At 44.9% G+C, this 26,074-nt stretch overlaps 1 protein-coding gene across 1 annotated transcript in view; it reads left to right on the forward strand.

The window, feature by feature from the left end:
- The window catches only part of LOC142575388 (uncharacterized), a 209,542-nt gene that overhangs the window by 91,604 nt on the left and 91,864 nt on the right, over window positions 1-26,074 (forward strand). Inside the window, exons 6-7 of the mRNA XM_075684725.1 lie at window positions 4,535-4,576; window positions 11,216-11,281. Of these exons, the coding sequence (XP_075540840.1) occupies window positions 4,535-4,576; window positions 11,216-11,281 (108 nt within the window). The remainder of the gene's footprint in view (window positions 1-4,534; window positions 4,577-11,215; window positions 11,282-26,074) is intronic.

The raw sequence follows: 26,074 nt of genomic DNA on the forward strand, positions 1-26,074 counted from the left end.
CACCGCTGCCAAACAGATGTTTGGATCGCACCGCTGGTACGATCTGTTGGGAACTCGGCGCTGACGCCCGTGGTTGTACCTGGGTCGCAAGCCCCAAGGGTAGCGTTGGCCTGGCGGCCTGGGGTACAACTGGAAGCATCCGAAGGTCCCGGCAAAGCATGAGTCGACTGGTAACAACAAAACAACTTGTTTATTTTAACATCGCAAAGAGTTGGCGGTCAGGTTTGACCGAAGTAGAGAGACGGGAGAGCACTTCACTCAACAGAAGAAATCGGAGCCCTCCTTTTGGCGTCCGGGGGCAGCTGTTTTTATACTCTCGCAGTTGAGGGCAAGAAGGAACCCCTCCAAAGACGAGCACGTGAATGTACAATGGGCTAATGGTGACGCACACTGTCGAAGCGCTGCCGTAGCACCATGTCGAGCACGATCTCGTAGCACCCTGTCGTAGCGCTGCCGTAGCACCATGTCGAGCACGATCTCGTAGCACCCTGTCGTAGCGCTGCCGGTCGGGCACAATGACTGTAATGAGAGGATGATCCCTGCTTTCGCATCGCCTGGTTCGGGCACAATGACTGGAATGAGAGGGTGATCCTTTGCGGTCGCATCGCCGCAGTCGCGCCTGGAAACACCTGCCGATGAGCGTTGCGGCGACGACGATCGGGCCAAAATGTCTGCCGCCCCGCCGCAGTCGCGCCGGCAAAACCACGTGTCGCAGGCGAAACGCAACACTGGGCACGTCGGTAGCTCGTAGCTTTGCGCGTGCTATGTGTCCTTGGGGCTCGCTTTTCCTTGAAGCGATAGGCAGCACGAATGTAACTTCGCTCGCTACTGCTGCCGCGTTTCTTCACGCCAGCGTTTTAACACCGAGTGTCCGCAGTAGTCGAGTGTGATGTGTTCGTGTTTGCTGTGCGCACTGACACTATGCTTATTAATTTAGTTGGCGAGCGAATGTTTACAAGTTGATACGGCCAATAAGATTGCTGTCCTGAGTTCGTACAGCTGTCTGCTAATTTGCTATTGCAGTCGATGATTCGCCTTTGGGGTGAAGCCGGCGTCTTTTTGCAATTAATAAACACGAAACCAATGTCTTTATATACTTGCTTTTCGCCTATGTTCGGCACAGAATGGATTTCGCTTCGCATTGTGATCGCTCCAAACGCAAAAAGTGTGGAGGGGCTCAGAATTCTAAGATGAGCATGATTCAAGCGCCGATACTACGTACCGCCCCACGTTTTTATTCACGTTCGCATGAGCGCTCAAATACATCCCATGTGCACTTTATCGCATGTGAAGGGAACACAATCACTCAAGTGGGCTTCGCCACGTACGATTCATTCGCGCGGAGAAGCCGTGCTATGACGATAGCTCGGGAAGGCGCACGCGTACGCATGGAAGATCTCGAGGCAGCACACCCGACTTGCGAATGCATCACACACACCCGTAAACGTTACTTTGACTGACAGCTTACGTTTTCACGTTTTGACTCAACTTGATTCGGCACCAAACTGCACTTCGCTGACATTAGCTGTCTGCTCCCTTCACTTCTCGTTACCTATGTACAATTTGCAGCGCCCTTGTGCCGCTTTTACAGTGTGTTAAACGCCACATTGCAGTTTTGCTTCAAACGGCCTGGAACTCCAAATGGTCACACATTCCAAGCAGTTACCCCGGACTCGTGGTGCACAAAATGTCGCTAAATATAATTTGCCTTCTTCGTCGCTCACTCATATCCTTCTCGTGAACCGCGGCGCGCACAGCACACCTTTGTGGCTTCATGTTAGGATCTCCTAACTTATGCATGCATGCACGTATATGCACCCGATGTCTTAATGTCTTCTACTGTATGATCACGACGTCGGACGTACGCGGGCTTGAATATTCTTCAAGCAGGTGGGCACATATCCTGTACGCGTACTCACGTACAAGATTCCTTATCGTTGGCATCAAAAAAAAAAAAAAAATAGTGATAGTGCGTTGGTTCAGCGGCGAACTCTTAATCGAGACTGTTTCGTTTTGATACTGGCCGCAGTAGCTTTATTCCTTTCACTTTTGGGTGGTTAAGCATACCGGTTACATCGGGATTATTTGAGGTTGAAATAAACATATTTGAATAGAAATACGCTTTACGAACTGTTTGTCTCGGGGCACGTTTGTAATGACGCGCCTAAAGTGCTCATGATTACAGAAGCATACACTGGCCGACTGATCTACTCGGCGATGCTTTAAAAGAGATAAAAAATGAACTAACCAAGTGCTTTCGATACCAGCTAAAGATAAAAAACGGAGCCTGCGGAGCACTTATTAGGCGCAAATAAATTTTTAGTAGCGAGGAGTAACGAATACAAACACACGCTATTTCGACACAGACGGCCCCTATTTTGTTTTGTTTTTCACTCCGTTCTTTATTAGTCGTTTCTGCATATCCTTGCGCGTGTCCGTGCGTTAGCTGAGCTAGGAAAACCGAGTTCGTAGTGCTAATGCTGACGTACGCGCTTGATTATGCGTCAGGCTAGAGGCTGTCCATGAATTAGGCGTACTTTCGGAAGGCGTCCTGGTGCTTGGAAGTAACGAAATGTCGACTAATTTCCATATGAATCCTTCGTCTCTTATATTCACTTTTTTTTTGTAGAGCTTGTATTTGAAAGACTAATGGTCACTATCAAGAGAACTCACTTAAGTTGCGTAGTTGAAGTGGCAGAAACTTTCTAAAGGTGATTTCGGTCACACGTCAGCGGTCATTATACCCCACGGCTCCTAACTCATTTAATCTCATTTCATTTAGTTCGCCTTCAAAGTCTCTGGTCGTTACGTAAGAATTGGGAGGGGCGGGGGAGGCATGCAGCAGTACACATGCAGACGCTACATACGGGGCGTCCCAGCTAACATTAGCCAAGCTCTGAAAGATAAAATATAGAATATACGAGGCCGCACCCGATGGTATTCTGTCAGCAGGGACGTACCACACCAGGGGGATTTCTTTTTGACAATTGAACTATTGATAACTAGATTAGAATAATTTACGAACTTTTTAATTACTGAATTGAGGACGCGGTTTCTGATATAAAAGTAATAACTGTGTTCGCGCCCGACTCAGTTGATATCAGTTGTTTTCATCAAGGCATTCCTTCGCAAGGAATGCCTTAAGAGCAGGCCTTAGCGCAGGACGCACTCCCATTTCTCTATTCAGATATACGCGAAACAAAGAAATGCTCTTCGAGAACCGCTCAACCGAATTAACTAAAGCTTTCGCATTTAAGAGAGAGAGAGAGAGAGAGCTCAATTCCATCGGCTGCAGGGCGTAGATTATTTACATAGGGCACTTAAATTTTATTTGTATTTTGTCTCCTATATGCAACAAGCCTATTCAAATGGGTTTTGTAGATTTTGAGCAGGACGATTTCTCCAATCCTTCGTGTATAGGCAGGAGCTCCTGATGTTATAGGTTTTCCTCTTCGAGCTCGCCTTAAGCCTCCTACAGGATGAGCCTCCCTAACTTCGAGATCTCAACCACGGGCGGGAGCTACGTCTCTGTCACGCGTTAAAAAAATATTTCTGGTTTTCTTGGGCAACACAGACCTTAATCTATAGCTGTGTGAAGGTCCATCTCTCTCTCTCTCTCTCTCTCTCTCTCTCTTATCTGTTTGCACGCACGCAGACAGTGTGTGTGTGTGTGTGTGTGCTTGCGTGTGTGTAGGTGATTGTCTGTGTGTGCGTGTGTAGGTGCGTGCGCATGTCGGATGGGGGAGGAGGGTGCGGTGCGCGTCCCTCACAAACGCACAAGAGCGCCATCGGTAAAATTCTATGGGCATTTCGACTTCGCTAGAATTACGAAAAGTGTGTTACTTGAACCTTAGAGAAGCCAGCTTATTTAGATTACAGAAAAATGGGTTTGTTGTACACACATACACATTTACTGGTTTGTTATTGTTTCTTGGTGTCATATGTACACAGCATTGCAGTAATTTGTTTGTTTTTCGTTATCGCTGCTTCTCTTGAGCTTGTATAACGCTTTCTTTGTTTTGTATAATTGTTTATACTTCGTATTTGTTATGAGTGTCTGTTACCGAATTTAATCATGTGTTCTGTTTGTGCATATGCAGCCTCTCTGTTGAGCTCTGTGTAGTATGACACGGGCTACGTCAGGCGGACGACTTCGTCTTTTAGCCTTGTCATCGAAGACCATCCCGGTGTCTAAAATAATTCGCAATATATAAATATGCAGTGCTTGGGGGAGAATCATGTACTTCGGATTTTGCCATGCGCCACGACTTGTGCTCATACTATATCACACCGACATAGGAAAAGAAATGGTATCCACTACTGCGTTGGCACCTTCACACAAGAAACTGCCCTAACGCAAAACTGTTATAAGAAAAAGAAAAAGAAAACAAGTTTTGAACAAACAGATAAACCCACTTTTGTTCACTGGCTTTCCTGAAGAACAATACATAAATGTTGCGTAACTGAGTGCCTTTCGCGCAATTGTTTTGACTCGCATTCTCTAATTCTTATGCGCCGTCTTTTGCTATTGCAGTATGCTGATCCTTCTGGGTACAGTGGTCGGTGGAATCGCACAGTGAGTCAACTCGGCTTTCTTTTTTTCTTACTTCATTACACATGGTTTGGTGGCGCATTGCCTATCCTGGAGCAAGCGATGTTCAGTATGGAGGAGTTAGTTCTGTGGTGATTTTCGCACTTATCCACCGTGAATGCACGAGTGCATCCGTGCTTGAATGAAGCTGGCAACGCCTGCGTGCATAGCCTGTTCAACCGCAGGGCCTAAGTGGTATTGTAGAACCTGCACCAAAGCGCGGACACGTATGTGATTCATTAACGCACTTCATTTGTCAATCAATCAGGTCTTCATTGTGATCGTAACGGAGGCAACGAACGTGAAAGCGTCCTTACGAAGCGAGCTCCCAAACGAAAAACGGCGAACTTCGATTTAAGCACTGGTTGATTGATTTAATAATGAAAAGTCAACGGAATAATTCTAGCAACCTGCGGTTCATTAAAGCGTACAACCCGAGACCCGTACACGAGAATTTAGGCATTCCGCCCCCACCGGAACACGGCCCCTCGTGGGCGGGATTCGAACGCGCGGCCTCGTGTGAGGATGGATAAACCAAGTTTAAGCACATCGTACAGGCTGGCCCACCCCACGTTCCGGAACGTCGACCCACATTTGTGCAAGGGAGCCTTTGTCATCCTTCGCCTTTTTAGCTTTGCGTGGTCAGAGGAGAAACTGCGCCGGCAGGTTCAGGTATGTATAAGAGTTGACTTCATAATGAACTGAATCCGCGTCTGCGTTCTCATTGAATTTAATCTGGGAGAGAGCAACGGTATACACTGGAAAGCCGAAGAAAACAGTTTGCAAACTTGAAGCTTTGAGAACTTGCTAATAATGCAGAGCTAATGTACATAGAAAGTGCGTTATTCCCTATCAGTTTTGGCATGTTAGATAGAAGAAAGTTCACAAGCGTGGCGGTTTGGGCGAGTTGGTATTCACTGAAGTTTTCGAAGTTATCACAAATCAGAATGAGTAAAGGAAACAATCTACATCAGTAAAAAACATATGAAAATGAACAGGCGGCAGAGGGAGCCCTAAGAGTGAAGACTAAACAGGCTAAAATGTGACGAGCATATAGCGTCAGCCGTCCTTGGACGATAATAGTGTTCACAGGTTAGCCACATGTTAACCATAGTTAGTCTTTACAGCAGCTGTGACAGTCACTATAGTGAAACTCGAGCCCAGGCGATATGTGCAAAACGACATTAGCTTCAGCCTTCAACGAAAAAGAAAAATAAATGGAGGGGGAGGGGGCAGATGAAAAGAAGATAGCGAGAACAAGCTGTATTTTTTTTTTACACACGGTAATTTTGTTCACAACCTTCTCTGAGTTTTGCGATGTATAGATATTACTTTCCATAGAGAACTTTCGAAACGCAAGCTACATTGGCCGCCTCCCAGCAAAGGTAATTTGCACGAGAGGGACATTTGTTGCCGGTGATGGTTTACGTAAGTTACGTAAGATCCGCAGCAAACAAGCCAAGCGTATGTATGGTACGACTATCAAAACTAACCGCCGCCATGTGTTTCTTGCCTATGGCTTAGTGGCGGAACGACAGCCTGCTGTTGCGGAGATTAGAAGGGAAATGAGAAATAAAGATGGTACACTCGTATTTTACGCTCTTTCTGGGCAACAGCGCGTATAGCGTATACGTAATGGCAAATGATTCCATTAAACGGCTCGTTTGTCCTCTTTTTTTACTCGCATTAGGAAGTAGCGCTTTGCTTTAAATTATTCCGCTTTTATTCCGGCTATGATGGCTGGTGTGTACGTCAGTTCGTGTATTTGAATGCTTATTGAAAGCGGTTTGAAAGTGTTTGCATGATTTCTTTTTTTCTTGCTACCCGCCGGGGTGGCGTAGTGGCCTGGGGGTTTCGCTGCTAAGCCCTTGGTAGCGGGATGAAATCCGGGACGCGGCGGCCCCATTTCGACGGGAGAAAACGCAAGAGCACCCGTTCGCCGTGCAATGGGTGCGCGTTAAGCAAACCTAGGAGGACAAAATTAATCCGGAGTCCCCCACTACGGCGTGCCGCATAAACAAAGCGTAAATTTGGGCTCGTAAAACACCGCTTTTCTTTTTTGCTTGCTTGGTCGCTCGCTGGCCATCTCCTAGCCTCCTGGCTAATTCAGTTACTTGTGCGACCGCTGTAAGAGTTGAGGAGAACTTTGGGATGAAAACTGGAGGTTTATTTACATTATTTACAGTGAGGCGACCAAGAAATTAAGTCATACAGTCATTACGGGCCGGCAGCAACTCGGACGCTGCGGCCCCTGGCAAGAAGCTCGAAAGAGATGAATCAAGGAATGATCTAGGAATGCTCTAGGAATGCTCTCTTGCTGCTCCCGGTCTGTGTCTTTTTAAGCCCTTCGGTCTCTCGAAGACACGTCACGTTCGGCCAATGGGAGAGCCCGCTCAGGTGACGCCATTTTCGGCTAATCGGCGAGCCCGCTCAGGTGTCGTCATTTTCGGCCAATGGTAGGCGCCCGTGCGATGGCGTCACACCCGGCGGAGAGGGTCACAGCTTGGTCCCCAATTGTCCGAGGTCTTACTTCTCCCTGCGGTGTTGCCTTGCTGACTTGCAATGCGCCGTCACAATAGGCGGATGGAGGCGACGCTGCTAGGGTTTCACGGTGCATTACACCCGTCTTGCCTCTTGGAACCAAGTTACCTGGAACAGTGCCAGGCTCTCGCTTCACTTTCGGGAAGAGTCAAGCAGTGAATAGCTCCACCTGCGGCACACGAGGTGGGGGCCGCCAACTTGTTTGCACGTGCCACGCCTCTGGAATGTGGTATCCGTGCTTCTGCGCTTCTTAATTAGCTGTGGCGCGATTCGATGTGGTCTGGTGAACTCGAAGTAGGCTCAGGGAACGGTCCCGTATCTAACACCGCCCCGTTCTGAATATCTTCTCGGGTTCCGTTACGTTAGTTTATTCGAACCGCAAAAGTTTTTTTTTTTTTTATGTAGACACCATAGGGGTTCCGCTTGCACGTATAATCGGACATAACCAACTATACACGTATGTATAACTTGGGCAAACTTTCGAAAAAAAAAACAAGTAAGACATTTTCCTGAAACCGCATCCACCCAACACGTTTCCGGATCCTCTAAAAGCGTGGTATTTTTTTTTCGACAGTGTATATGTGTGTGTGATTTTGTTTGTGTGTCGGTGTGGTTCCGCGTCTGCCTGTGTGCGCACCTTTATGAAGACTAAAGACGACGCGAATTCTTGCTTGAACGCCACCGATCGCGAAGACTCACTATGAGTCACTAATAATAACTTCAAAGGAGCCTTTAGAAGAGAACCACCGCGAAGGCGGTTGATCCGAATCATTGCTTCTTCTAGAGCTTGGACGCTTGCCTTATCATTCAGTACTCTGCCGCAGATGAAGTTAGACAGACGTAGTTAGGCAGGTATGAATGATAGTCTTTGAAAAAAGTTTTCTTTCGTCGTATCGGTTAGGAGGGCTGTAAATTTACGATACCGCCGCAACGCTTCCTTTTCTACGGCGGAGTTCGATCGAATGACGTTCCATAAGCACTTTTTTACGCGTTTCGAAACTCGGCAACAATCGGATGTGCGTGCAAACACCGACATGCGGGCGGCGAGATTGAGGAGATATACTGCCTAAGGAAAGGATTATTGAATCGCCCAGCCTCGGCTAGCTACACAATTTAAAAGAAATGTATGGGCTAAGAGATATACAAGTTCATCGTTCTGTCTCAAGTAATACGCGGCGTGTTCCTATTTCCATCAACTTCCGATACGTTTGTCTCGGCGAAGTTCGAGAGTTTCTCTCTTGTGAAACTTTCGTTTATAACGAAGAAGCCGGACTCGAGACTCAATTCAGGGAGGGGTATAGAACGTATTAATGCGCGGCTTCTGTCAGCGTTAAGAGGAAGCTTTAGCTCGGCCCCAACTCCGACGCCGCCTACATACTCGTATACATGTAAAACGTAGGAATGCTTTTCTGAGATAATCCGCTTTCCCACTTTAACGAAATTTGTGGCACTTGAGAGAAAAAGCTAGATCACAGTGAGTGCTGGAATCCTAATTTTGAATTATGACCTGAATCTTTAACAAAGATTGCCGAAAATTGATAAGTTTGAAATAACCAGAAGTACAAAGCTTGCAAATCCGCAGCTGTACCCCCAGAACAGATGTAGCAGTTCTGTAAGTTGCATCCGGCAGAACATCCAAAATGGACAAATTTGATAAATGTAATTTGAATCTTACTTTAATTTGGTACGATGTTTACGAAGGATCACAGCAAAAGTGCTACTCACATATCAGTAATGTATCTAACTTTGTTTTTTTAGTGACCCAGGAGAAGTACAAGAAATGAAGGAGGAAAGAAAAGAAACAAACAAACATTCGTTGGTGGTTATCAGTGGCGTTTAACAAGGGCTTCGCACAGGACGCGTAGGTGATCTCGGATCGTTCCTGTCTTTACGTTGGGCTAGGTTTTTCGTCACACGATGCAAGCGCGTCCCATTCCGCGTCTCTCACCCTCCTTAAAATATAGCACGAAGAACGGTAAACGAGAACTAATAAAAAATTCGCAAGCCACGCATCAATGAGTGTCGTGTAATTTATTCGATGTTAGCAAGCAACTTAATTGCTTTACGACCACGTGTTCCTACACCACTGTTTGGTTTCTGCTGCGCACTGGATAAGAACCTGCGGCGGCATCGGCAGCGCCTTGACGCCGCAAGACAAAAGCTGGTCAGGTGGAGGCTGCTTGAGCGACCGCAGAGGGCCACTGCATAAAGGCACGTTGTTATTGCGAATTCGTTTTACTGTAAAATATTCATTTGCATGTTGTACTCAAGTTCTTGTTCCTGGTTGGGTGGCACATAGTGCGCAGAACGTGCCCATGTGGCACGTACTGCTCCCACCGCCCACGACCGCGGCAGTGGCAGAGCGCCGAAGACGCACTGCGAAGCGGCAAACGTTATGCTACGTGCAGCACACTAACACAGACCACCGACTGACCTCAAACAACTGCTGCTTCGCTATTACGGACTCTGTATCGGCCGTGATGATTCCGTTTGGACGGAAGTTTCAGCGGCACTTACACGGGATCGAGCAAAGCGCGCCGTTCATCGTAGTACCTATGGCAAACGCACATTAGGAGCAAGACTACCCAGTCAAATGGCCCCGTATATCGCGAAAAGTCTCTTGACAAAAGCCCCAGACGTCTCTCCCGCAACTCACGCATGCGCACGACGTCCGGGCAGATACGTAAAAGAAGCTCCCGTTCAAGATATGGCGCGTGGACAATCACGCGCGGCCTGCTGTTATACTCGCCGGGCTAGAGGAGGAGACGCGTGCAATCCTCCCCTAGTGCGCGTTTGATCCCGTGACCTCCGAAATCGTGTGCATGGGGCATGCGGGAAGACGGCACACATCAAGCCAGCATCTTTCTAGGTTCATCGTCGCACGCTTTCGCTCGCACACAAAACGTACGGCAGCCGGGCGCGATCTTAACGCACTTGGACATTTCAGTACATCACGGCGATGACGACGGGGAAAGACAGCCTGGAATGGGGGCCATATGCTTGTTAACGCAATAATAATAATAATAATAATAATAATAATAATAATAATAATAATAATAATAATGTTGGCAGCTTGCGTCGCTTACCTCTTCGTAGTACTTAACTGTCATGTAAAGGTTTCTTTTTTCCTGCTTGGTAAGTCAAGCCGCTACGAGCGGCTTTTTTCCCCACTTTACCCCCGCAAAGCTGTATTTAGTTTTTGTTGAAATAAAGCATGCATGCATGCATGCATACATACATACATACATACATACGTACATACGTACGTACGTACGTACGTACATACATACATACATACATACATACATACATGCATACATGCATACATACATACATGCATACATACATACATACATACATACATACATACATACATACATACATACATACATACATACATACATACATACATACATACATACATACATACATACATACATACATACACATTTAGCGAGGCTTATAACTGTTCATGGGCACTTCAAAAATACACGAATTAAATTGAATTGAAACTAAAACTATCTCAAATTTGAAAGTGTAGCGCTGTGATGTGTTACTTTGAGTTGTTTCGTCTGCGCTCAGCGCGCTCAACGTGCTCTGTCGTGAATATTATCAACCAAGTAGCCCAGCGCACTGTCCTACTCACTCGACGCGGTCTGTTGCTATAGGGATGGCATTCTGCTGCTGAGCGTACGGTCGCGGGTTCGCCTTGCGGTTGCATTTCGAGGCGGGTAGAACACAATAACGCTCTTCTACCAAGCATTGAGTGCACGTTGATGAACCCCGGGTGGGTCGTAATTAACCCGGAGCCCTCCATCGGGTCGTCTCTCATTGTGCCATGCGTTTTGTCTTGAGACATCAAGCCTCATCTTTGTGTGACTCAGTCAACGTCGTACTTGTCGATGAGCTTCTTTTACTACACTGTGCCTCGTTTAAGTCAGCCTCGCGCACCGCGTGCACTGCTTTCTGAGTCACTGTACCTGTTCGCTGTGTTGTCTTTTACGCGCTTGTTGATGGCTTTCAGTATGGTACGCTCGACAATTGCTTTTCCCAAGAGTGTTTTGCATTTTTGTCTCGCCGCAGCGTGACGCACTCGGACTATGTGCCCAAGTTCTCGCCGGACTTGTTTTTCCTCTTCCTGCTTCCTCCGTGAGTACCACTTCCGATATTTTACCTATTCTTTTTTTTATTTTGCAGCCTCACTTCCGGTGCTTTTCTTTCTTTCTTTATGTATACTTCAAGTTCCGGTATATTGTTTTGAGGGTACGCCCAGCGGATGCCCTTTTTGATGCGAAAGAATCAGTTGGCTCATTGAGCGGGAAAGCCGGCGTCTGTTGCAGCGAAACGGTGCATAAATTCCCATTGGCTACGACGCGACGTCACGTGCGCGGGCGAGAGGGTACGCCTGCTGGTGCGCCTGGCGTTGCGTGAGGGGAGAGGGCATCGCCACGACGCCACGTCACGTTCGCTCTCGGAGGCCTGTGTTCTCCGCGCGTTCCTTGTCCGCGCAAGCTCACACCTGCATTGTAACTTGGCCTAAGTAATCGCTATAAAGAAATTATTGCATAACAAACAAAATAAATGCGAAAGGAAAAGCGTCGCGAGTAGTGGGTTCCGAGCGTACTACCCCACGGTCAGAGGCCGAGTGTCTTACACACTGTGCTAAACCAGCGTCTTCTACCTTGGGACACCGCGCTACGAGGGCGAATTAGAAAGTCTTTGCCCCTATGTTTTATTAGCCAAAATAAGGTACATGCGGGTAATTACAAATATACATGCTATTCTACGTACCTTACACTATTTGTCTACCTAGTCCCCACACCGGTTCAGACATTTGTCCCGTCGCAGCACAACTGGAGAAATGTGGTCGTCAGTCAGCGACGCACGCGGCCTCCCCGAAACGCTCATTGTCATGCAACTCCTCACGTCCCTTTGCGAACTCACACCACCACCACCTCGCACTTCATACGTGGACTGCATTTCCCCTGCGGATTTCGATGGGCGTTCGTCCCTTGCTCCATAGAAAACTAATCACACTTCCTTGCTCGCATGCCTTGGACGTGTGAAGCACAGGCACAAACCGCCACCTTCAAATGACAGCGGCGCCGTGCCGCAGAGCTACTGGCAGATAGCGCCGGGCCGATCCAAGTAAGGTCCACCGCTGGGAATATATAAATTGACCTCGCATTTACAGCCGTTATTTGGCTAAGAAAACAGGCGCACTGACGTTCTGATTAGCCCTCGTACTTGGACCGAAATTTCCATTTCCAAGCCTGGCGTGACGAAAGTAGTGACGTCGAAATCACCGCGGCTTACTCGGGAGCGTCTCCATTAGATTCTGTGACAGTCGGTCAAGGTAGCATGTCGTCACAGATCGAAGCGCACCGACCTTGTGCTATCGAGGAGGCGTTTGCCAAGCGTCTAATCTATCTATCTATCTATCTATCTATCTATCTATCTATCTATCTATCTATCTATCTATCTATCTATCTATCTATCTATCTATCTATCTATCTATCTATCTATCTATCTATCTATCTATCTATCTATCTAATCTAATCTATCTATCTATCTACGTCTTGGTTCTCTCATGGTCGTTTCGTTAACTATGTATGCAGCAAAAGTGGCATAATATGACAAGAGTATATGACGAACATAAATGATAGGACATGTTATGAATGTCATGACATGCGTGTCATGTAGGTCGTGAAAAAGCCCTCTACGTCTTGATGCTCTCATGATCGTTTCGTTAACTTGGTAAGCTTGGTAGGCGTGGGATCTGCCGGCTTTTTCGTTTTGTTTGTTTGTTTGTTTTCATCTATTCGATCATATAATCTCTCTCCAGTTCTGCACTTGCTATTCTATTTCTATGTAGCCTTTCTTTTCAGGAGCCGACAAGTGTTTGATCGCAGCTGGCAGCTAGCTATACGGTTCTTTTTTGTAATCGTTTTTAAGTATGCGGACATAATCAATCAATCAATCAATCAATCAATCAATCAATCAATCAATCAATCAATCATTTATTTGTCTTGCCCAGCACGAACCCTAAGGTCTGAGTGCTGGCGCACGCATAAAGGTGTATTGCATTAATAAGCTAATAATCAAGAGACAAAAAAGCTACCTGTGAATATAAGAAAAAAGGCATCAATTATTAATAACAACCATTCTGAAAAGAACAGAGTTCTTGACACAAGGCCATGGGTCAGGTCAGAAGAGTGCTCATACAGCAAAGCGGATGGTAAATGCAAAAGCAAAAGAAGGAGAATGGTAGTTCAACAATTTGTTAAACTATGACACAACAACGCAAAGCTCAGAAAAGAAAAATGACAGCAAGTTATTAAAAATATCGAGCCCATGAAAATAAGCGTTATAAAGACTCAGTACTCTGTGGCCGGCTGAGCGATGGTGATGACAGACAAGAAAATGAAAAAGTCCATGTTCTCTGGTGATCTCGCGGGGAATACAAAACATAATAAAATTTGAGGAGTATGGCGCAGCTAAGTGAGAATACCATGAAGGTGTTTGAAAAGAAACATATCAGGGAGGTTCTGTCGGCGCCAGGTAAGGGCAGTGATAATAATTCAACTGTGCGAGAACAAGGTCCAGTGTCCATTTTAGCGAAGCGGTGATGACATATGCTTTGAAACTTTTTCTGGACCCGTCCTATATTGTCACTGTTGGATCTAGAAATGCTATTCCAGACGACCGACTGTATTCGAGTTGTAGAATGCATATTGTTGTGTACAATTTGCGGAATGGTGTGGGAGTGTTGAATTCCCTCGATAGTTGCAAACAGAGCCAAAAGAGCGCATACCCCGCATTGCAAGGCGTTTAGTGCGAGCACAAAGTGTAAGTTTGTATTTAAAAGTCGCAGTTTCGCCCGAAACGCGAAGGATCGATTGCGACAACGAATTAGTGGACAGCTATACGAAGTAAGGATAGTAGTTTTTATCAGCCGCATAAACTTGTAAAGATGAGCACAGTAACTAAATTAACAAACATGGTGTCACGCGCGGTCAAGCAAACATAACGCATCTCACTCGGTAACCGCGGAAACTCGCTGTCAGAACGCTGGAGGGAGGAACCGCCGCATCAGCCGCGAGCGTACTGACCTTCGTGGTGCGCCTCGCCCCCAACGCGAACTATGCCGCGAGAACACAGCCCACGGCCGACTGTGCCCCGTCGCAGATGGCTTTCAAGATACAGCGGCCCGGGCGCGGGCGGCCGCCTGTGCAGCTCGGAGTAGAACGCGCCCCTCCTCTCCACTTTCTCCCCAGATTTTTGTACGCGATTGAAGACGACGCGATTCCTCCCCGCTTTCGTCCCTTTCGTGCGCGAGATTGAGCCGCGATCGCCGGGCCACCCTCGCACGCCTTCACTATACAGCATACGGCGCGCGGCGACGATTTTATCGCCCGTAGACTTTATACAGAACATCACGGCGACACCGACGGCAGAAATCCGCTTGGAGTGTCTACATAACTGCTATCTCAATAAATGTACACCGAGACTATTGATCTCACGGACCTTACGCAATAGTACAGGATCTACATAATAAGAAAAAGAAATGCGTGCCGTTCCGTGAGTGAAAGTCGTGACTTTGGTCTTAAGCGCGCTCAAGGTGTGGTTATTATCTTTGCACCATTTAGAAAAGGAAAATAGGTCCGACTGCAGGATGCGACAGTCATCAAGATTGTGAATTTTCTTTAACAGCTTGATGTCATTGGCATACAAAAAAATAATGCCAAATAGTGGAAAGAACGTCATTAATAAAACAATCAATAAGGAGTGGTCCTTATACTGATCCTTTAGGGACCGCCGCTAGTTGCCATCTAAAAAGAAGACGTTTGGCCATTGACGTTAACGTAACATGATATATCATATAAATCCCTCAAGCCTAAAAACCGTGCATCGCTTTGCTCATCGTGTGCATTAAAAATTGAAGTTGGGCTGCTTAATCTCAAGGAAGTACGGTATGTGATATGACTCTGATATGGTAGTTTATATATATATATATATATATATATATTGTGGTTCTTTCATGTATGAAAACGTTCAGGTTTGAAACCGCTTCTTTTCTTTCTACACCCGACTTGGTCGTTCCCTTTCAGACACTTTTAGTATAAAGCGATAGGCTGAATCAGAACTACCTTGGAGAAACGAAACCAGTGATCTCCGGGGTAAGTTTGCTTCAAAAAAAAAAAAAAAGAAAGAAGAAAGAAAGAAAGAAAGAAAGAAAGAAAGAAAGAAAGAAAGAAAGAAAGATCAGCGTTGTGTGAAACGGATAAGCTTCTGATTTTTTCCCTCGACAAAGGCGCAGTCAACAATTCCTTCTGAGAACGCTACCGGTTTCCCAAGTTGGAGAGCACCGCGAGGCTTCGAGCAAAGAGCAGTAGTCAGGACGTCCGTCAGCGCAGTTATACTCAGGGGCATGGAGAGAGAGAGGTAAAGGAGAGAGAGAGAAAACGGGCGGCTTTGTCAGTACGGTTCGTTTGATTTGCTATAGTCGCCAAAGAACTGCACAAAGCTCAAAGGAGAAAGATCGGTAAGCTTAACTGGCTATAGCCTTTTCTTTTCTTTTCTTTTTTGAATAGGTTATGGGGTATGGTGGGGGAGGGGGGGAAGCACTGGCGGCCGCTGGGCGTAGTAGCAAATTGTGCCAGCAGCGGCGGCGCGGCTGTCGCTGCGTAGATGGCGCTACTTCCGCGGTGACCTAAGCGAGCGCGTTGCGAAGTGCGGCGTTTTGGTGCCATGAACGATATCGTATGCTTATTCGACGTCGCCGTTTCGCTTATAGTGTTAGTTGGGCGCTTGTCCGCGCTTAGCGAGCAGATGCGAATGCTAAATTTAACTCTGCAAGAAAGATGCTCATACTGCGGTGTCAGGCGCTCCGACCGTGACGGGCAGCATTTTCTTAACTGCCAAGCTCCTGAGTACACGGTCATTTGAACAACACACTGGTACCTTCTTTAAACGTTTTAAACCATACACAGCGCTCAAGGATAATTATTTTTACCTCTTCAGTATGCGGCCGTTCACTCTCCGGCTATCATATGAAAGGTGGTTGCTCAGTGCAACATATTCTGAGTTGCTAGATTTCGAGGCACGCACATACGAACACAGTGTGCATAGTGTTGAAAGACTGCATGTTCATTTTGTTATGTCACGAACGTCACGGAACAAGCGGTTCGAAATCAGAATCCGAAGAAAGCATATGTGCCGGCACATTTACGCAACGCGACGAAGCTTCAGACAGCGAATTCGCTGCCGTTTGCCTTGCCTTGCCTTGAACTCTGATCTTAGGAGGAAATGCAGCGTTATCATTGCATAGAACTTGATGAAGTTTTTAGCGACATCGTTCGAGCGTAGTGCGCAACCAACTGGAGTTAGTCGTTGTCTTGTCTACGCAGAAGTCAAGTCCAATGTGCTATTTGGTTTTAATTTGCTGGAGATCGGAAGCAGTACATGAACGAATCTTCTAGTTCACAATAGATGTCTTTAGTTTGTCATACTGGTAGAGCAGTCCTACTCTGTTTGCTTCCTTTATTAAGTAGGCGTCCCAGGCATTTCAGAACCAGGTGGCCGAGTGAGCGCTCTCAAGCCCTCGTCACATTTGGGTTTGCTGATAATTCTACGGGCTACTTAGACTGTGACGTAATAAAGTAATTACTAAGTAACAAATAATAAATTACGAATTACTAAATTGTCGAATCCAGCAAGTCAAAAAGAAACCTTCCCGTAGATTGTCAGGCATGCGCACGGTGAAAACCACCAAATGCGCTCGAAGAAGCTTATCTATAATAACATATTTCGTTTTTTCTCATCAATAAATGGGGAGCCACTGATGCGCATATTACTATTCCGACGAATAAAGTAAGGCTATGGGAGCTTGCGTGCGACAAGATTACTTTTTTTCCGAACGCCTTAATAGACTTGAACAACGGCTTGGGAGCTTGCACGAGCTTGCACCCAGGTGCAAGGCAGTGTTCTTGGCGTTTTAACTGTTCATCCATTATCGCTTCTGTCTTGAGGGTGCATCTAAATTGTTCTAAACAAAGTTACACGGCGATCGACACCGAGAAAACAAGAGTTCCCGCGTTGCAACTGCCAGAAACTGCGGTGCCGCCTGAAAAGGGGCATCTGGATGGATGGATGGATGGATGTTATGAGCGTCCCCTTTGGAATGGGGCGGTGGGTTGCGCCACCAAGATACTGCCTAATGTCCTACCTAGGTTAAACAATAAAAAAAAGAAGAAACAGCACTATGAAATATCACGCCCAAATTTTCTGATCCCCTATTGCGAACTGTGCTTTTGCACGTCTCCGTTTTTTGTCGTTTCCCTACTTCCACCAATCCTCCAATCGCCTCTTACTAATGCCTGTTGCGGACATGTTTACTTTTCCATTGCTCTCGCTGAACCCAAGGGCTTCAAGGAGGCCAGTGGTGCCTAAATCGACCACTGGGTAGACGTCTTCACATTCTAATAAAACATGCTCCATAGTTTCCCCAGCTTTACCGCAGCAAGCACATGCTGTCATCTGTCATCCAAAAAGCCGCGCAAGCGCCCCCTATCATTGTCATTAATTACTGGTACACTCAGTGCCGTGCGCTATCCGTCCCAGTGCTCCCACTTCCCCGTCTAGCTACCATACCTGGGGAGGCATTTTCCGGCGATCACTTTCAGAGATGGTGTCGCTTTCACGAGATTTCGCGACCATCGTCGTTGGACGCATGCGCACAAGGGTCGGGCAAACGAGAGAACGAACCTGTCATTGACTCTGACTCTCGTGGGTTGAATCTCGCGAAATATCGCGAAAGGAAAACTATATATCCGAAAGCAATCGCCAGAGATAGCCGCCCCTGCCATTCTTCTCTTTCTGCAAACGCTTCCACATATTATTTATTTATTTATTTATTTATTTATTTATTTATTTATTTATTTATTTATTTATTTATTTATTTATTTAGGACCAGTTCGTGCGCACCGCCTTCTCTTGTTCCGTTTTGTGGGCGGCAGAGGATGACCATAAGCACCCACATCGCTGCAATGCCTCTGAGCTGAGGTGCTTAAGCGTTTAGTAGAAACCAACTCAGTAACCGCATGTATGCAGGGTTTCTCAAAGGTCTAGGAACAATCTTTTAAAAATCGAAGTAACGTTACCTGCATGTTCGTAAATTGGTCTTCCAATCAATCAATCGATCGAATGATATCTCAATCAATCAATCCAGCAACCAGTAAACTTTATTTTTTCCATCTATAGCGCTTTTTCGGCAGATGAAAACAGATCCCCACCAGATCACTAGACGGTAATGACTTTGGAGGTGACAGAGTCCGGTGCAGAGTTATTCTGATACAGAACGTTTCTATGATTGATTGATTGATTGATTGATTGATTGATTGATTGATTGATTGATTGATTGATTGATTGATTGATTGATTGATTGATTGATTGATTGATTGATCTTTTGCAGCAGGGCAAGAACTTAATTCTCACTCCTTTTATTCATAACATCATCGGTGGAGTAATAGAAAGAAACCTGGGGTATCCTTGCGCTTCTATTTTGTATTGAAATCAACGGTGTACGGCCTTCGGATTTATTTTTTATGTGTCATGGTGCTTCCTTTCTCGTTTCTTTTTTTTTATCTGCAGTGTGCCTGCAGTTAGCTGCTTCTATTCTTCTCCTTACGCTGTTCCACGTTCTTTTTCCGGAATTCGTATGCGCACCTTTTGTTCTCGGGTTTCACCGCGCGGCACATCGGACGCGCAAGAAAGGCCCTCCCGAATGACCCTTCGCGTTGCGTCCTACTGCGGCGCCTTGTATCCCGGCTCCAATTGATCTGTTTACGACGTGGCGCATGCAATGCAAGCGCCTGCTATTGTTATCGTGTCCACTGCGAAATGACTGCAGCGACAGGCCGGTCTGGTCTTGCTCAACCTCCGTGTACTAGACCGAGTCACCTTTCTTTCTTTCTTTCTTTCTTTCTTTCTTTCTTTCTTTCTTTCTTTCTTTCTTTCTTTCTTTCTTTCTTTCTTTCTTTCTTTCTTTCTTTCTTTCTTTTCTTACATGTCTTTTGTCCTTGTCTTTGATTTCTTTCCCTACGTCTTTCTGCCTTTTATTTTTCAACTTTAGTTCTTTCCTGTCCTTTATCATCGTCCTCGTTTCATTATTTTATTTCTCATTTTCTTTGTTCATTAGTTCGTTTCACTAATTTCTTCCCGCTTTAATTCCTTCTCGCATTCTTTCTTTCCCTAGTGCATTTTTTTTCTTTCATCCCTTCTTTCATTCATTCGGTTCCTGCGTTAAATCTTTCCTTCTTTATTTTCTTGATTCACTCTTTCCCTTGCTTAGTAACTCCATAGCTTGATCCCCTTCTCCTTTTCTTCATTCTTTCAACACTTCCTTCATTCGTTCATTTCCTTCATTAATTCAGTCTTTACCTAATTGCTTCTTGCATTATTTCCTTACTCCATTGCCTCTTTCCTTTCTTCCTTCCTATCTTCCATTTCTGTGTTGCTGTCACCTCCCTTCAGAAGAGTAGGCAGGCGTTGTGCCCCTTCCGGTGGCAGTTGCCAGCCTGCTCCTCGCCTTCCCTTTCCTGTTAACTGTATATATGTGTTCAAAACAAATAATAATAATTGCCTCATTAATTTCTTCTTTCTTAATTTGTTCATCCACTTCCACCAATAAATCCTTCTTTTATACAAGTATGCATTTTTTATTTCCTTCATTCATTTCTTCATTCTTTTATTTATTGGTTCACTAGACACAGGTACACAACAAGCACGTGTGCAGGGACACGTAATTTCAGGACACATGCTCAAAGCTTAAAGCTTTAGCATGTTAGACTACTCCCTTCGCTACTTTTGCGCTTGCTACTATTCTTTTTCGTTGTTTCATTTGAAGCGGCGAGAAAATAATTTGTCAGCGGCGCCTTTCTGTTGCTGTATGCGTTTAGTTATTGCGGTGCCATCATGCATAGACACTCCATCAACACAAGAAGCAGTTTTGTGTTGCTGCCCCCCCCCCCCTCCCATAAAAAAAAAAAGTGCTTTCTTTCATCGCATTTTTTTTTTTTTTTTTTTGCGAACACGTCGTGTTTGTTTTCAGGGTTTTCTGTCTGACGACCGTATATTCGTATATTCAGCTTCTGTGTGGGCAAATATTTCTTTCTGACGGTGCGGGCATGCTCGGGAATATGCCAACAGCTGTAGGGTATATGTATTATACATAACGTACTTGGGTGCTTTCAGGTAGTTGTGCAAGTGTGCCTTCATGACTTGATAAAAAGGTTTTCAGACCTCATACAAAAAACGATTTCACCTTTTTTTTTTGTCGTCTTTTCGTTCCAACTAAAACAAAGCCAATCAGAATAAGAAAAGAACCCCTTGATCCCGCTCAAAAGCTGTTTTCGTTGGAAGTGTAGGTTCGACCGCGTTCGTCGAGCTATATAGCTCTGCGCTCTTATCGGTAGTTTTGTAGTTCTCGGAACAGCGTGTCCGTAACGCCCATCGAGCTCTCGTGTGCTCCCGTCTCATCGATGGTGTGCGTGTTCAGTTGAAAACCGTGGGATAACATTGCGACAGCATGCTAGGCGTTTTAAGATGTCCAGGACTGACCGAGACAAACAGACCAAGAGATAAACAAACGAACATATCGGTTGAAGCATAAAAATTGCAGTTACCTAGTGTTGGAAGAAGCAGCGGTACACCCGTAACAGAGTAAAAGGGGAACTGTAGATTTAAGTGGGGCCTTAGTGCCTCGTGGAATCGTGGAATTGATTTTATTTTATTTTTGAAGATATCGAGTAAAGAGTAGAATCGTGACGTTCTCTTTTCTTTTTCTTTTTTTTTTCGTTGGCATGACCAAATGAGATGTAGCTAGCCAGTCAGGACTAAAAAATATGATGACGGCGACTTCTTTTCACACGCGAAACATGAGAGTAATTGCAAATCATACAATATCGCAAATATGGTGCGCCAATAAATTTCCGAAGCATTCTCCACCAACATTTGCCATTTGTTTTCGGTTAATAGGACTAACAATCCTGGTGCAAAATTCATCGACGTAAAACTCAGGGAGTTTTGAATTTTTTTTTTGTATTATCGACACAATGAAGGGAGCTGTTGGTGCACAAACATTGCGCCGACCACTCCTTTTATCTTGAACAGGTATTAAAGTTACATAGCTGTATAGTTTCGTATACCTTGGCGCATCGTTTTATATGTGAAGCAGCAGAATAATTAGTACACGTACGATTACGTTAATGCGCGACAGCGAAAACATAAAAGCGGCATTACAGAAAAAACTTTGTAGCTCACTGGAATGGTCTCCCCCATGAAACGGTTCCCACAACAGGCCGTGAAAGGTTCCGCGATCACCTGTGCGTGTTTTTCACATAATTTGTGGCTTGTGTGTTTATGCTGAGCAGTTATGCTTGTGTGTCCTGTTATCTTGGGTTTTTTTTTTTCTGTGTAATTACTGTGTCGCGGCGCATATGTACGCCAACTCATGTACCCCGCTGTTTCTTCTTTTTTTTTACGTTGTTGGTTTTGAATTTTTTTTTTACTTTATTGTTCAATTACTACATACTGTTGTGGTGCCCGCCCCACTACTGAATGCCCGATGTAGGGCCTGTAAGCTGCTTCTAAATAAATAAATAAATAAATAAATAAACTCTGAAAGGCACAGTACGAACAGCATCACATATCATACACAGCGATGGTGCAGGGTACGTCTGTACCCAGTTTTGAATTAGCTTATGGTGCTGTTGGTGAACAATGAAGAGTGCTCATAGCTTTCCTTTCTTGAAATGTAAGACTGCAGATATTTCTCGAATGTGCGGGGTACTTTTTCCGCGTTCAGGTAATCGCAAGACCCTGCAACACCTTACGAAATGAAAAATTAAAATTATAGTCCTGCGATTAAATTCGATTTTGTCATCTGTGGAGCAAAATGTTAACCAAAGTGTGTCAGTGGAGTGTTAATTCTGGTCGGTTGACGACGCTTTTCTTTAAAAGGAGTTTTGCTAGTATTGAGCATCTCCTGGCTCATTAGAGTTTCCAGTTGGAAACAACTGAATAGCAGTCGCTAGTACTGCCAGGGTACTTGGAATAAAGTAAGAGACGGCGTTATTCGCCGGCCATACAGCACACGACACTAGGAGTACTCGTGTGCGTCGTCTGCTATACAGGGTCTTTCAGCGAACACTTACCAAAATTATTAACAGTTCACGAGGCGGTCTGCTCGAAGCGGCGGATACTACTTGCACAAAAAAATTGAAATGCATAATTGACTAATTAACAAATGTTCACTCGTTAACTTTTAAACTAAATACCTTATGACTCATACTGCAATTTAAAACTCTAGCAGTGGAGTTCGCAAGGCGGATCCACTTGGAACGTATTCTTAGGATGACACCAGTTTCGAGATATTAATTCCCGAATTTTGCGGACAAATGCATTGGCGTTCCAGTTACTTTTCTGCTTGAATGCATAATGGGAAGCTTTGTTAATGAGATCAAAGTTAATTAGTGAATTTCTGTCAATTACTTGATTATGCATTACAATTTTTTATGCAAGTAGTGTCCGCCGCTTTGAGTTTAGACGACCTCATGAACTAGAATTGAACTATCTTCCACACTAAATCTTCAAAAAAAAAAAAATTGGAAGTGTTCGTTGAAACACCCTGTATATATGTTCTCTTCTTAAGCGTTTTCCCATTCTTCACCTAAATGATATTTCAGAAGTCTGACAAGCAAAGCATACCCAAAATGACGAAACATGTAGCAGCAAGAAAATCGTACCTTCCTGTATTTTTTTAACATTGTGGCTAATGACAATGTCTCGACAGCAATATAACGGCCCGCAAATTCGCAGCACCTAATGTTCCTTTCTCATACTCGAAAGCACCAGTTATGATGCAGATGGAGCCCAGTCTTGAACGTAAAAGAGCAAAAAATGGATGTAGAGAACGTGTGTTCAGGAGATAGGCAGAAAAAAAAAGAACATGGAAGAAAGCAAAGCAAAATAAAACACCAAGCAATATTCATAATTTGATTCCACTTCTCAAATGGGCCAGAAAAGTGCTTCGCGTTAGAAAAGTGCGCATGGAATTATACGGAGAACACCGTAAGCACGACCAAACTATACGCCGTTTCATTGTTTCACGAACTTTCATCAACCTCTCTCTCTCTCTCTCTCTCTCTCTCTCTCTCTCTCTCTCTCTCTCTCTCTCTCTCTCTCTCTCTCTCTCTCTCTCTCTCTCTCTCTCTCTCTCTCATATTTATTCTTTTTGTTCTTTTTATTCCCCTTTTTGCAATTCACACCCGGCCACTGCGCTACTCAGTGGGGCCATAAGTTTCACTGGCGTGCCTTTCTTAGTGTTGCTGAGCCAGTCCATTCCGTTCCTCGATTTCCAGGGAATGACGCGCTTTCTCCACAGTTGTTTACTCATTGTGGCGTGGAGTTAGTGTAAGTGTAACTGAAAACATTTTTGAAGTTTTTAACAGCTTAGCAAATAATATTACATACTATATTTTTTTTTCGCGGAAGTACAAACACGCTTGTGGCCTCTTATCTCCGCAGGACGTTATTGCTCATAATCTCTCAAATCGTTAATCATTACCACCGCAGGAAAGTATAAAATAAATCTTACACTGTGGCCTTCAAATTGGTTGAGCGCTATTATTGAGGGGAAAAGCAGGCAAACAAAATTAAGGTGGTGGTCTTCAAGGAATATACTGCGGTCGCAGTAAAGGAATTCAGAGCCGGAAGAATCGCTGAAGTCCTGTGTCATTATTTCACATTCACTGACATAATAACAGGTTAATAATAACCTGTTATCATGCCTTGTGTAATCTCGATAGTATAACTCATTCCAAACATGCAGCGCTTTCCAAATCACCGCGGCGGCTCGTGCCGGGTACAGCCGTTTGCGACTTGTCCGTTCTTGGCCTGAATTCCATTGCCGTGGGTCAAGAATTCTCTTGCTAAATCATATAATTCATGGTAATTAGAGCCTTTAACGAAATGTACGGAGTTCACTTAAAACTAGGGAGCTAAGTCGACTCTCTAACGAACATTTAAGGAGTTCACTCTCTGAAAGTTTGTCTTGAAATGCACTTCATCACTGTAACAATAAAAGTTCTTGGGCTAGCAGAAGTGTAGGACGCAGTGTTTTCTATAATTACCGTGGCAATGACAGTCGCCCATAGTTAAATACTGAAAGAGCCCCATTGAGAAAAACTTGGGAAGCGTAAGATATTGATCAGGTCTAGTTTAGTCTTAATAACACACATACCGGTTTTGTCGTCTCGCTTAAAATCAACGTTTAGCGTTCGCAACTATGTCCATTCCAACTTCGTTCCGGAATCTTGGGCTCCCATTCCATTTGCCGAACTGGTGCCATCGTTCCATTGCCATTCCATGTTGATTATTTGAAAATATAATATGTTCCCGACATTATTCCAACTCCGGAATTGGCCCTCCGCCCTCCGCAACTCAACTGTACACGCACTCTTCATGCGTACGTTTCACTCACTCACTCACTCCCCTCACTCTATACTCACTAACTCCACTTAATCACTCACTCATTAGCTACACTCACTCCACTCGCTCACTCCACTCACTCACTCCACTCACTCACTCACTCACTCACTCACTCACTCACTCACTCACTCACTCACTCACTCACTCACTCACTCACTCACTCACTCACTCACTCTACTCACTCTTCTCAATCACTCAATCACTCACTTACTCACTCACTCACTTCCTTCACCCCCCACTCACTTCAGCCACTTCCCTTCACTCGATCATTCACTTCACTCATGCAAGCACGTAGGTGCGGCCCTTTCTTAAGTCTTTGATTTGTTCCCTTCAAAGCAAGCGAAAAGCGAAGTTCAGAATTGTTGGCATTCAGTTACCTCTGTTATCGCCACTCATTTTCACTGTGTGCGTTCCAGCGAAATGTTCTCCTCTAGTGAACAACAGACTAATGGCGCGATTCTGCGAGGTTTGTACTTCTCGGCTGTTTGCATAATTTTTACCGCATTGTTTCCTTGTTCTTTTTTTATCGCTCTCCCTCCTTCTAGAAAACCGTCGATTGCAGACCCAGACGCGCGTTTTTGGAAACTGAACGAATTCTCTAGGTTAGGCTTGAATATTTTTTCCTTTCGATTGAATAAGTCCTGCGTGTCTGACTCGGTGAAGATGGGAGGTGTTTTCGCTCGCACCACAGAATAACAAGTTCCGCAAGCCGTCTTCTCGCACAGAGACGCCGTGGTTCCGAGTTTCGCGCTGCTACGCCGTTAAACCCGGACCAAGGAGATTTTCCCAGTCGTTAGCTTTATTTATTTTCTATAAACCGCTAATGGCTTTCGTAGCGCAGATTGCAGTGCTTTATGGTTCACCCGCTAAAGTTTCCGCGCGGTAAACGCTAGCAAATCTTCGTTATTTTTGCTCTTGTTCACGACGACTTGTAAAGTTCGATCGCCAAGAGCACGCGCCTCAGGAAGCGTTTATAGACTCCCGGAAGTAAATCTTTTTGCGACGGAAATGATTTCTTCCCTCAAGAATTCGGCGTTGGCACATTTATGTGTTTATTTTGCATGGCTGTTACTCCCGTAACTTACCGTTCCGTCGCTGTCATCAACGCTTTTCGCGAAATGCGAGAGTGGATATGAATGAATGAATGAATGAATGAATGAATGAATGAATGAATGAATGAATGAATGCTTCCTAAAAGGTTTTCTCTTGTGGAAGTTGAGCTCGATAAACTTGCTTGCGCTTTCGACGTATCCTCCTTTTGTTCCAAGGTAAAAAATATATATATATATATATATATATATATTTTCGATACTAAAGATTACATATTTATTTCTAGCATTTATAACACATATTTGGTTAAGATTGCGTTGGTATACCGTGTGCTCATTGCAT

This window comes from Dermacentor variabilis, chromosome 3, assembly GCF_050947875.1.
Source record: "Dermacentor variabilis isolate Ectoservices chromosome 3, ASM5094787v1, whole genome shotgun sequence".
Lineage (NCBI taxonomy): Eukaryota > Metazoa > Arthropoda > Arachnida > Ixodida > Ixodidae > Dermacentor > Dermacentor variabilis.